Source organism: Cynocephalus volans, chromosome 6, assembly GCF_027409185.1.
Source record: "Cynocephalus volans isolate mCynVol1 chromosome 6, mCynVol1.pri, whole genome shotgun sequence".
Taxonomy (NCBI): Eukaryota; Metazoa; Chordata; class Mammalia; order Dermoptera; family Cynocephalidae; genus Cynocephalus; species Cynocephalus volans.
This window is the reverse complement of record NC_084465.1, coordinates 61,260,916-61,275,048: the sequence shown is the minus strand read 5'-3', so window position 1 is coordinate 61,275,048 and position 14,133 is coordinate 61,260,916. Positions and strand designations below refer to the sequence as shown.

The window sequence follows — 14,133 nt, the reverse complement described above, 5'->3', positions numbered from 1 at the left end:
AGGTCAACTTAACACTTGACCCAATATTTTATTTCACCTTTCCTCCATTCCTAACAGATAATAAAGTATGGAATCCTCAAATACCTCACCTCCTAATGACAAAGATATAGGTGTCCTATAGTATAATAACTGCTATATTTTATTTTTTGAAAAAAGAACAAATGTTTAAAGTTAGAAGCATCTAATTGGGGCTCTTAGGGTCATTGGGCATGTGTAAAGTAAACATGAACAATTTAGAGAAATTCATTGTTATTTTTACTAGAAGTCAAAGCAGTTGGATATATGCAATGCTAAGATGTTCTGGAATCATGAACAGTATGGAAAAGCACTATCTGAAGGCATTTTGGATGAGTATGAACTTCTTTATGTAAAGACAAAGGCCACTAGGTGGGTATTAGAAAGCATAACCATTTTATGTATACATCTCTACAAGACTGCTTAGATGGGGCAGAATTCTCACTGTTTAAGAAACGTGGAAAAGAGTTGCTTGGAGATGGCAGGGGAGAAGAGGGCCTTGGTGGCCCCCAGGCCAGCAAGACCACTAATAGGGTTTCCTTGGACCCACAAAGGAGCAAGGAGCCACAACAACTGAAAAAAAGGAGCCACTCAGAGGCTGGTGAGTCATTGTTTGCAGCACGGGTGGTGGGGGAGACGGGTCCACTAGGGGACCGCTGTAGCACAGCAAGGACAGCTGATCTGCATCCCAATCAGCATAGGACCACTCAGAGGAGACTAGTCAGGAATACAGAATTGCATGGGGTACAGTTTGATGAAAAGACTCAGGCCCAGATCAGAATTACTACACAACCCAGGTGTACCGAGTCTCTGGAGAGCAGGAAGTACCTATAAAGTAAACCATTACAGCCTGTGCTGCACAAAAAGCCTTCCCTAGAGAAGCAGCAGCAAAACAGCAATTTAGCTCAAACACACAGCTCAAGTACTGGTCCCCACAGGAAGTTCCCCCACTTTAGAAGTAAGCAAAGGACAAAAAATTAGTTCTGGGTCAGACACATCGCACCAGAGCCTTGGGGCCAGCCCGGGGACCCAAGGCTGGAACCAGGGACTAGACCCCCCACAACCAGGCATACCACCAGCACCAAGGAGCATGCCAAAAACATCACCTCCATGTGGGTGGCCCACCACACCCACCCCATAACCATGGCTGCCACGAAAGCACCTAACACTACAACCACCACACAGATGGTCTGCCAGCCACTGGAGTGCATTGACACAAGGAGAGTCACCAGCAGAGATAAAGAAGAGTCTGTCTCTCTCCACAAAGCCCATTCCAGAGTCACAGAAGAAGCATCTGCTCTATAAATATTGGGGGACCTGATCACACCTCTAAGCACTGGACAGATCATCTACGTAATAAATCAACAGAGTAACCATTATTCTTTCAGAAGGAGAGAAGAAATCTAGGGTAATTAGAGGGGGGAGGGGGAGGGAGAGGAGGATGGAGAGAGATTGGACAAGGGGCACGAAGACTAATTACGATTTGTAACAATATATATGGTAGAATATTGATTTGATCAAATATGTCAACGTTGAACCCAAAAAATATGTATAATCAATTTTGATTGAATAAAAATTAAAAAGGAAATGTGGCAAAGATGGGCTGAGTTACAAGAGTGTTACAACTTGACAGCCATATTTTGAGAAAGGAATTGCAGTTAGTGAATTTTCCCATCATTTATTTTGGAGGACGAACATTTTTGCCCTTATTTTCTCCATGTTCCTTTGATGACAATTACCTCAGATTGTTCCTAATCTGTGCTACTGGTACCAGTTTATGTTAAACACCATTATCATTCATGAACTGAATGTGACACTGCTAGCCTTGGAGGGAAAGAAGGGAAAGCTTGAGATATGGGCCCAGTTTCAGAAGAAGTAAAGAGGTATCTTAAATGTCCCCCTAATACTACAGCTCTGCTGCCCTGTATCATGGCCCAGTGGAGCCTATAAGCACAGTTTATTGTTACCAACTAGGTGGCACCCACATCATCAGGACAAGATCTTGAGGGAGGTCAGTACAAAATGCATGAGCAGTCCATCTGCCAGCAACAGCACATATAACAAGACTCTCAGGTCATTATCAAACCCACTTTCTAACCCCATCTTACAAGCGTGTAGTTCTTTACAGTTTTACAAAGAATTTTCAGATTTTATCACATACACTATTTCATTTAAGACATATTTAAGATATTACATAAATTAAGACATATCATTTAAGATATTATCACATATACTATTTCATTTAGTATCAATTTCTAACTACTTTACCAGAAAACCAAAGGATGTAAGTCTCTTTGGTTTATAATCCTATCTATCCATCCCGATTTATTATTTAATAATAAATTTCAAAAAAAAAAAAAGGCTAGGAAATCTAAATAATTTCAATGCTTTCCTAATGCTTTATTTGTTGACATAATTTTTATCCTCCATTTTTTTCACTGATATGGAGGCAATGTATGTAACATGATATTTAAGAATGTAAGCTTTGGTTCTGAGCCCAAACTCTACCACTTCCTAGCTACACAACTGTTATTTAGTTTTCAAAGTAAACTCCTCATCTGCTAGTAGAGACAATGATACCTATCCTCATACAGCTGCTTTGAAATATATTTTAATAACGCTTATACAATGCTTACTACAGAACCTGGACCACAGCTATAATCAGTAATTGCAATTATCAACTAATGTTTATTACATGCTTTCTGTGTTCTTCACAAAGCCCTATAACAAAGCCTACAACATAGAGAAGACAAAATAGTTGACCTCAGGAATTTAAAACCCAAGAGGTAAATGGGATTAATTAGTATAATCACAAAAGTACATATTCAACCACCTATGGAAGAGAGGGTCAACACAGCTTTAGATTAAAGTAGGCTTTATTTTACAGTATATATATTGCACTAATGATGTTTTACATAGGTTAAATTGCATTTTCTATAATCATCTTAGGTTAGAAGGAATTTAAAAAGCAGATTATCAAGTGGAGATAATCAGATCAATTTTATAACTATATGGATGTTAATACATATACATAAAACATGTCCATACACTTATTACAGGAAAGCACCTTAGTTGTGCTTGAGACATATGCTCATTATGGGTCCAATATTCTTTATTTGGTGATAGAAAAACTCATTAAATTTATTTTTGTCAAATTTGAGTAAACAGCAAGATGCTGGTGCTATTAGTAAAACTTAAAGTAGTAAAAGGCGGTATTTTGGCAGTGTGGGGTGAGGGAGGAAAAGCAAGATGATGAGTCCTTCTTGACAATGAGATCAACGTACTCTTATGTAACAATATAACATCCAATTTGAACAACTCAACCTACGATAAAACACAACTTAAAATAAGAATAGGTAAAAACCACTAAGTATAACTACAAGTTTATACCTATATAAAAATGGTCAATGCAACTATTTGAATTAGGGAAGAGAGCAGATGTGAGGGCGGGAGGAAAGAGTGTGACTAATATTAAGGTCAGTGTTAGAATCAGTAGAAAGGAAAAGACTGTTAAGGGAAAGGAGGCAGTGTCAGATTACGTATGAAGAAGGGGATAACCAACTGCCACAGAAAGGTCAAAGAGAAATTGAGGGAAGAAGCCAGGAGGCAGCTAACTACCTTACAAAGCATACTTTGCGGAGAATAGTGAGGACATAAACCAGACTGAGGATAATCCAGAAGAATCAAGGAGCTGAAAAGAAAAAACTGAAGCAATTAACAAGAAATATTTTGTCAGCAGTGGATTCAAAGGAATAGTAAAGAAAACAAATCTCTAAAACAGCTCATGGTAACCTTTCATTGTAGTTCTGATGAGCTACTGTAAGAGACATCTAGTATCTGCTCATCAACCAATCCACCTTCCGAAATAACAGCTACTTCACTGTTCTTTAGGCAATTACACAGCTACTTTATTGTTCTTTAGGCAAACCCTCTGTAGTGGTTTGAATGTGACTGATTCTACCCACTAGGTTCCAAGGTTGGGCATGTGACCAGGCCAGGCTAATCAGAGCACCTGATTCCCCAGGATAGGCACATGATTCACACCAGCCAAGCACAACCAATGAGCATTATTCCCAGGACTTTTGCTGGAACCACTGGAAAAAAGAAGCCGGCTATTTTCATGGAGGTCACTAAGCTATGAAGAGAGTTATGAATACATGAGACTGTCGGCACAACAATCACACTGGGCAGTCTACCTAAAAATGAAGCCAAACAGAGGACAGTAGTACCAAGAAATGGAGAAAGAGATTTCTTTCTTTCTTTTTTTTTTTAAAAAAAAGATGACTGGTAAGGGGATCTTAACCCTTGACTTGGTGTTGTCAGCACCATACTCACCCAGTGAGCAAACCAGCCATCCCGATATGGGATCTGAACCCATGGCCTTGGTGTTATCAGCACCACACTCTCCCGAGTGAGCCACAGGCCAGCCCTGAGAGAGAGATTTCTAATGAAAGCATTTGGACACTGGAAGTCAGCCTTACTCAAATTGACCTGTGACCCTATGCCAACAAATATCTTAAGTTAATGCCAGTTTGACTTAGGTTTCTGTCACCTAAAACTGAATAAATCCTGATTAATATAACTACTGAACCCTTGTTTTTCTAATCTTCTTGGTTCATAGACCTCCTGAATGCCTATCAAAAAGTTATAAGATTAAAAAAAGAAGAAGAAAAAAGAAAAAAAAGAAAATTATAAGATAGAGCTAGTAAAGAAGACCATGGGAGAACAGAAGAGAAACAAGAAAAGTTGTCTTATGGTAGTAACTGCCAGACATTTTAATATCTATAGTCTAAATAAATAGTGTTCCAAAGATCACATGTTATTTTAGGAAAATATTTACCTAGTTACTAGGCAAATCTTGAGATCTATCCATATACATTTCCCTGTGCATAGAACATACACATAATGCCATATATTTTAAAATAGGTTGTAATTCTCAGCAAGCAGATAACAGTGGGTTTTAAGAGCTTATACTACATAAAAATTACACGCAAATTCCATTTTGCAGATACACACCAAACTGTTGGCCTTACTAAGAAAATAACTTGTCCTATACTCTACTTTCACTGAGGATTCATAACTAAACTTTTTACTATAATGTCATAAAACTAAAGAACTGCTTACTTATACTACATTACAGCACAGCATAACTATTTGTGGCTTATTGCCATTAAATTAACCTAAATGAGTAAAAGGGGGAAAAAAAAAAAAAACTTTAGTAGTTACTTACATCACAATTACAGCCAAATACTCCATTTGAGAAGGAAATCAGGTTATAGGATTTGTCACCCCACCGTACTGTTGGATCTCCAATAAGGAGCATTGCAGTTACCTAAAATAAATGTAATTTTTCCAAATTAAAAGGGTTTTGACATTGGTTTGTAAGTATTTACATCTAAAACACATATCATCTCACTTTTCCTCTTCAGGTCAACTAAATTTGACAAAATGATAATATAGTTATATTCAAGAGATAATAATTCTGGCCCTGACTTCAGCTATTTCTCAAAACTTCAAGTTAAGAAAATCCTACCAGAAAAGAGAATGCTGGTACAATATTCATGGAAGTTTAGAGAACATACAATTGAAAGAACAAGGCTTTTGTAACTTGAATAGTATAGGAGATCTTGATGATTTTTGTCACTAAAGTCTAGTTAGAAGGGAAACATTCCAAGAATTCATATCCCACTAAACCTATTTTTCAAACTGTAGGTTTTTGTAGTGAGTCATGAAATCAATTTAGTGCATCACAACCAACACTCCCTAAAAAAAGAAACAGAATAAAATACAATAGAAGTATCAGAGTACATCACAGACAGTAAAAGTGGTTACTGTTTTGTGAAACTTCTTTTGTATATGTGGTGTGCATGCACATGCATGTGTGTATATACAGTGGGAGACAATCTAAATGTATTTGTAACTACAGACTGTAGTCAAAAAAGTTTGAATAACACTGCATTAAAACATATTCTTCCTTAGGGAGAACTTTGGTGATTTGCATCCCCCCACCCCCAAAAAATACAGCTAAAGAAACATTTTCCAGCTATAAGGTTTTTCAATCCTGAATTAGTCTTTCCTATCATTTTAATATTGATGAATGCATTATGAAATAATTTAAGTGATTTTTCCAAAAGACCATGAGACTTCTACTAACATGATTACTCCCTTTTATTATTTCCCAGGAAATGAAAATATTACTCCAGGGGAAAAAAACCACAAAGTAAAGCCACATTTACCCTTATACTCACTGAAGTTAGTATGTTCAAAAAAACCAATGATATATCAAATTACTTAGAAGGGTAATATAATTCTTAGGACAGACCTTCCCAACTAAGGTGTCAAGACACAATGGTGTGAGTTACAAGTAGTTTCCCATGTCACCTTCAGCAAGAGAAATTCATTTACCCCAGTGTCCCATGAAAATTTCTGTGTATGCAGTCAACAAAAAGGTTGGGAAACACTGACATGCAATATTCAAACTTCTTTAAACAAAGTACAATATATATCTAAATTGACCTAAACAATGTGGCAAGAATTTACAAAGCAGTATTTATTTACCTTTAAGCTTCAATTTGGTACATGTATACTTCACAGCTAAGAAAAAATTTTAAGAGCCTGAACATAAAAAAAGAAAAACAAATCTTCTCACATTCAATATACATAACAGTCCTCCAGAAAAATCTGTGAGAAGAAAAAAACAAAGCAAGGCAGTTAAGTACCTGAGTATAATCTTCTGGTGTTACATGTGGACTGCTATCCTCTATGGAGTATACTAGCAAACTGCTCTGAATTTTTTCTAATGAAGTCAAGTTCTCTGGATCAAGACCTATCAGATATTCTCGTGCCTGAAAGGCAAGGAGATAATGATTAAATGTTGTAATTTAAATACAATATATCCAGAAAATCTCAAAAGAGTCTGTTAGAGAAAAGGTTCATTAAAAAAAAAGTATCAATAACCTTAGCCCATTGAGTTCTCTCCTCACTAGTTAATGCTGCTATCCCAGGTCCATCAGGTTCACCATGGCACTTCTTGTAAATGTAGGTCAATTGTCTTATGGAAGATTAAAGAAAGAGGATTCAAAAAGAGCATAAGCAGACAGTAGCTACTTTGGCCTTTAACATATCATAACACTGATCAGTTTTTAAATGTTTTGATATATTACCCAAAGAAACCGATTATGACCTTAACAGCAATAGATTTATTCCTACATCTTTTTTTTTAAATGATTGTATGTTCTATTAACACCAAAAGTATATTTGACAATAGCTTAATTTAAGCAATTAACTTTGAATTTGGCTGATATAATTTGTACTTTGAAAAAGTGCATGTATTTCCAGGTTCCAAGTACACACCCTTACAATGAAGAACTTGAAAAATATTCTGGTAATCAATTTCACAAATAGCATGTACATCTTATCTTACTAAAAACTATGAGTTAATATTTGTGTTTTACCCAAAAAACAGAAGTACCATGTAGTCAGCTTTAAATGTTTTCCCAAGAGCTGGCCAGTTAGCTCTGTTGGTTAGAATGTGGTGCTGGTAACACCAAGATCTGGGGTTCAATCCCCATATAGATCAGCAAAAATAAGTAAATAAATAAAGAAATGTTTTCCCAAGTGCTGTTTTGTTACTTCTAGCCATTATATTTTAAAGACTCTATTAGTTGAGGATATACTATTTCCCTCCATAGCATTCTATGCTTCCAGTCTGATGAATTTCATGTATCTTTAAACATATAGTAGGTAAACAACACGGTCTTTCATAAAGAAAGAAATTTTCATCAGTTAAAAGTTCACAGAGCTTTAGTTTTGGCCCTACTTCCTCATAACACATGCTAAGAAATTACCTCAATTTACAAGTTTCCAAGAAGTCTTCAGAAAGCGAGCTAATTCAGCTTAATAAATGGTTTTTAAAAACTCTCTTATTTATGGCTTCATCATTCAAAACTGAAAAACACACAGCTATTGATTGGCATAATTTTCTCTTTTCTTTAATTATATGTGTAACACTGATGAAGAAATAATTTGTTGCTGTAAAATTCTTCCATCTTATTTGCACATTATTGGTGTCCTGTGGAGCACCAAACAATCTGCATCTATGAAGGTCAAGTTTGGGTCCCCATACCAGCCAGTTACCAAATTAAAAAAAAACAACTGCATGTACAGTGGAAACAACTTGCCTTGCCTCTCTGCCTGCTTGCTTGTCTTTGCTCCAGTTAAAAATAAAGCTTCGGCGGTTTGTAGTTAATTGGTGAGCATAGTAACTAGCATAAATCATGAATTTCTAAATAAAAATCTACCTCACACTTTTTCTTCATATGGTACTTGTTACCCTTCCCTTACCCCCTCAAAGCACCAGTTTTGACCATGAGACTCTTACTTGCTCCCTGAAATGACTTTTTCATCTTCATTTTACAAGGTGGTCATTATGAGGGAGAAATTACCATGGACAATGTGTTAAACCTAGAATGACATTTTAAGTTTAACAATAAAAGGTCACATAACAACTGCCCAAATCTTCTTCATTAAGAAGTGACAGATTTGGTGATTTTTTAAGAAAATCCCTCTTTTTCCTTTAACTTGGGTACCTGTTTTTCAGTCCACATCCATTATTTTTATATTTCCAAGCACAAAGATTTGTACTTAAACTATCTGCATTATAGAATCATAGATTTTAAAAATATTCTACTCTTGATATCTCCTCACAATCTGGTTTCTGTCTTCATTACTTCTCATTCAATATTTAATTTAATGTAATCTGGTTTTGTCTTCCAGTGATTATCTTGAAACTGCTTTTCTGAAAGTCACCAGTAATGTCCTATAAAAGAAACCTGGTAACTTTAGCTCAGTCTTGTTTTCCTCTTTAGAGAATGTTTGACACCCAGGTGCAAATCTCCTTAAAATTATCTTCTGCTTTGACTTTTTAGCACTGTTCTGTTGTGGTTTCTCTATCTCAATGACCACTAAGTCTTTTTCATTGACCATTTGTCCTCTTCCACTGCCAAATGTGTCTTTCTTCAAATGTCTGTCACTGGCCCCTTGAACCCCTCCTACAAGTTTCTCCCTTGGTAATCTCATCTACTTCTTTAATAGCTTCAACTATCACCTTCATGTAAGAGGCAACCAAAGCTCTAACTTCAACCCTATCTTCTCTCTAAATCTCTGTTACCAAAATTCCAAATGCTTGCTGGATATCTCTACCTCAATTTCTGCCAACATTTCAAACTAAATGCATATTTAAAAAATATCTACCTATTCTCACAAATTAAAAACAAAGTGTCTTAGAAGAAAACAGAGATGTAAATTTTCATGTCCTTGGATTAGGCAATGGTTTCTTATATATTATACTAAAAGTACAAGTAATCAATGAAAAAAAAAGTAAAGTTGGACTTTGTCAAAATGAAAACCTTTCTGCTTCAAAGGAGGCCATCAGAAAGTGAAAAGACACCCCCAGAATGGGAAATATTATTTGCAAATTATATATCTGATAAGGAACTTATATCTAGAATACATAAAGAATTCTTATAACTCACTAATAAAAAGACAACCCAATTAAAAATTGGCAAAGTATCTGATTAGTCATTTCTCCAACAAAGATATATACGAATGGCCAATAAGCACATGAAAAATATATTTATCTTTGTCATTATGGAAAGGCAAATATAAACCACAATGAGATCCCACTTCACCCCTACTAAGATGGTTATAATCAAAAAGGCAGACAATAAGTGTTGGTGAAGATGTAGAGAAATTGGAACCTTCATATACTGCTGATGGGAATGTAAAATGGTGCAGCCATTTTGGAAAACAGTCTGGCAGTTCCTCAATTAAACACAGAGTTACCATATGACCCAGCAATTCCACTACTATACCCAATAGAAATGAAAACATATGACCACACAATAACCTGTACATGATATTCATGGCAGCATTATTCATGATAGCCAAAAAGTGGAAACAATCCAAATGTCCAACAACCAATGAATGGTTAAATAAAATGTTGTATATACATACAATGTAATATTATTCAGCCATAAAGAGGAATAAAGTACTAACACATGCTAAAACATGGATAAACCTAGAAGACATGCTAAGTGAAAGAAGCCAGACACAAAAGGCCACAGGTTGTAAGATCCCATTTATACGAAATGTCCAGAACAGGGAAATTCAGAGACAGTAAGTAGACTGGTGGTTGCCTAGGGCTGGTGGGGTAGAGGTGTTTGGGAGATACGGGAAGTGACTGGTAATGGACGGGGAACAGGGTTGGGGAGCAATGGGGAGTGGCTGCTTATGGGGAAAGGGTTACTTTTGGGAGTGACAAGAATGTTCTAAAACTGATTGTGGTGGTTGGTCCAAAAGTAGTGTTATCACAATTGATTGCTCCCAATCAGTTACAGATTGAACTCTTTGTTCTGCTCTTTTCCTCCTTCTTACTACTGCACTTGACTGAAAAAATAAAATTGATTGTGGTGATGGTTGTACAATTCTGTGAAAATTTTAAAAATCACTGAATTGCACATTTTAAGTAGGTAAATGGTATGATGTGTGGATATATATCAATAAAGCTGTTACTAAAAACAAGAAAAAAAGAATTGGTTCCTACTCTTCTGTTGCTTCCTTCTGTTTTAATACTGTCAGCCTATCCGTGCAAGTTAAGTAGGCTGACAGTCTTTTCTTTCTAAATCCAGTCAGCAATTCTTATTAATTTTATCTCCAAAACATTTCCTGCATTTGTCCTGTCTTTTAAAGTCCAAATCTCTTACATCTTTCCTGGATTTCATCAGTAGCTTTCAGTACATCTCTTTTGAGCCTCCAATTCACTAAAATTGAAAATCTGACCAATCTATTTTACACTTCTAATATGTATCTTATATTTCTAGATAAAATTTCATAATACACAGGTCTGGTGTAATCACTCACTTCGTACACACATACACCTGTAATATTTTAAATACACACATACCCTCAGAGTAAAATCTCACTGTGTGCTAAGCACTGTATTAAGCAATGGGATATAAAAAATAAAATTATTAATAATAAAAAAAAAGACCTGGTAACTAATCTCTTAGAGCTCTATCTACATGTGAAAACATAGAAGTAAATGATTTCAAAACAACATTATAATCAATATAACAGAGACAAGTACAAGGTATACAAAGAGCTAAAGTAGGCTAACTTTTTAGGGTTCGGGGAGAGGAAAGGGAAAAGGAAATTAGGAAATAGTTGACCTTGTGGTGACACATGAACAGAGACATATAGCATGAGTAAGAACTTGCCAGGTGGATAAGGCAGGGGAGGGCATTCAAAATAGAAAGCATGAGCACATGCAAAGATCAGAGATAATATGACATGTTACAATGACTGCAAGCAGAGCAACGGGGTAGGAATGTGGGATGCACAGGGGAAAAGAGCAGAACACAAGGTGAAGTGATAGGCAAAGGTCAAATATAGACCACTGCTAAGGAATTTGGACTTTATCCTAGACCACAAGGAATCATTTAAGACTTCGAAGCAAAGGTGAGATACATTCAAATTTAAATTTTAAAGCCATAAGACTGATGACAATGTGGAGAATATGTGGAGGCAAGAAAATCACTATGGAGTTTGAGTTAACAGTCCAGCAGAGATAATGAAAACTTGAACAAAGACAATGGAGGTGGGGAAAATACAAAGCACTCGAGAAACCTTTAGGTGAAATGGAGAGGGCTTTGTATCTGATTAATGTGGGACACAAGGGAGATTTTGAGGGTCACTCCAGTACTTCTCAGATTTGGATGACTGAGTAGATACTGGTACCAATGAGGAAGATAGGAATATAACAGTAAAGAAATATATGGGAAAAGAAAGTAAGCCTGCCAATACCATGTTCACACTGGAAGTTCTTGTTATCCCTCTTTTGATGGAGACATGGGAATAGAGAAATATTTCTCTATTAAAACTAAGCAACAATAATCCAGTGTAACTGAAATAATAGATGGAGGTAACATTTGGCCTCAGTGTAGGGAGTACTAAGGATGGTACCAGTCTGAAACAAGGACATGCCGAGTCTGAAATGGGCAATTTTAAACTACCTAGACCCAGCTTGTTGTTGCCATGTAAGAATGCAGGCTGATCTTGTTGAAACTTTTGTTTTCTAAAGAAAAAAACAGAAATCCAGATTTTCATGTGAATTCTCCTGATTTTTAAATAGCGATTCAAATTCTCTGTTATCCAAGCAAAATAGGTCATACAAGCAAAATGTTATCCATGCAAAATGGCTGAATTTAGCCCATGGATCACACGTATTCATTTTCCAGACGAGTGGCTTTGAATAATCCAATTAATAAGCCTGATACAATTATATGTCAAATTTGGACCAAATGAATTAAAAACTGTAACTAGAAGATACACAAATATTATCTAAGACACAAAAGAAAAGACCTAAGGAGATAAATTTGCCCATCAAAATTAACAATGTACAATTTCCAAAAAAATTAAGTTAACCTGACGAAAATATTTGCAACACATATAATCAATAAAGGATTAGTGTACAAACCATATAAATAACTGCTAAAAATTAGTAAGAATAGGGCTGGCTAGTTAGCTCAGTTGGTTAGAGCACGGTTTTATAACACTAAGATCAAAGGTTCAGATCTCTGTACCAGGCCAGTTGCCAAAAAGAAAAAAAAAAATTAACAAGAATAAAATAGCCAATAGAAAAACAGACAAAAGCAACTCACAGAAAATAAATCGCCTATAAACATATATAATAATGCTCAACCTCATTAATAATGAGAAATATGCAAATTCAAACAATGTAAACCATTTTCACCTGTCAGTTCATCAAATATGCTTAGGCTGGCCAGTTGGTTAGAGCACAGCCTTATAACACCAAGGTCACGGGTTCAGACCCCCATACTGGCCAGAGCCCCCCCACCCCTAAATCAACACAAAATGTAGACAATTAAGTTTAATAATACCATCTCAGCAATGGATGTGGAAAAGTGGATAACCTCATATAACACTGGCAGGGAAGATAATGCCACATTGGATGGCAATTTGACTTAGTAAAATTTTTTAATGGATGTGTATCTTATGACCTAGAAATTTGACTTCTAATATCAACCAATATATATTTTCTCCAAATACACAAAGAGGCATGCTTGAAAATTTTCATTATTTATTATAGCAACAGATGGAAACAACTTCAGTGTGTCCTAATAGAGAAATAGTCAAATTCTATGTAACATTTTAAAAGAATAAGGTATGTGCACTTGAAGGCTGGCTGGTTAGCTCAGCTGGGTAGAGTGTGGTGCTGATAATACCAAGGTCCAGAGTTTGATCTCTATACTGGCCAGTCACAAAAAAATAAATAAATAAAAGTATATGTATCTGTACCCTTAAAATATTACTGCCTTATTATTGATTAAAATAAGCAAACTATAGAAAAATACCTAAAGTAGCACTATTTTTTAAATCTATAGCTACTCCTACTGTGCCACAGACAAAAATCAATTCTAAGCAGACTGTAAATATAAATGTGAAATGCGAAACAAAATTCTAGAACATAATATAAGAAAATATATTCATGGCATTGGGATAGAGAAAAAAAACTTTTTTAAACAAAACACAAAAAGTATAATCCATACGATAAAAAATTAATAAATTGGGCTATATTCAAATTAAGAACTTCTGTTCTTCAAAAAGATGCCTTTAATAGAACAAAAGGGCAATTATAAACATCTCTTATTCAGTGTATTGAAATACAGAAAACCATGAAAGAGCTCTTATTCAGAATGTATTACTGAAGTTGAATATACACATACTCTGACTCAGCAAATCTTCTCCTGGGTGTAATCAAGGCAGAAATGCATGCACATATGAGTGTACTTCAAAAAGTTCGTGAAAAATCAGAATTAAAAAATAGTATGAATCTTTCCATGAGCTTTTTGAAGTACCATGTATGCACCAAAAGACTTGTATGAGGGTTTTCATAGCAGCCTTTTTAATGATAAAAAAAAGCTATATACAATTCAAACAATCACCCCTGGGAAGGAGGTAAATGAAAGAGGTAGGGGCGGCTGGTTCTGGGGTACTGGAAATGTTCTTTTTTTGACCTGGGTGGTGGTTACCTGAGTA

General features: G+C 35.6%; 1 protein-coding gene across 2 annotated transcripts in view; it reads right to left on the bottom strand.

The window, feature by feature from the left end:
- Window positions 1-14,133, bottom strand: part of CROT (carnitine O-octanoyltransferase) — a 38,279-nt gene that overhangs the window by 12,241 nt on the left and 11,905 nt on the right. For both annotated transcript variants that reach the window (XM_063099845.1, XM_063099846.1), the window contains 3 exons: window positions 6,973-7,066; window positions 6,735-6,860; window positions 5,246-5,347 (listed from right to left, as the gene is read on the bottom strand). In XM_063099845.1, the coding sequence (XP_062955915.1) occupies window positions 5,246-5,347; window positions 6,735-6,860; window positions 6,973-7,066 (322 nt within the window). The remainder of the gene's footprint in view (window positions 1-5,245; window positions 5,348-6,734; window positions 6,861-6,972; window positions 7,067-14,133) is intronic.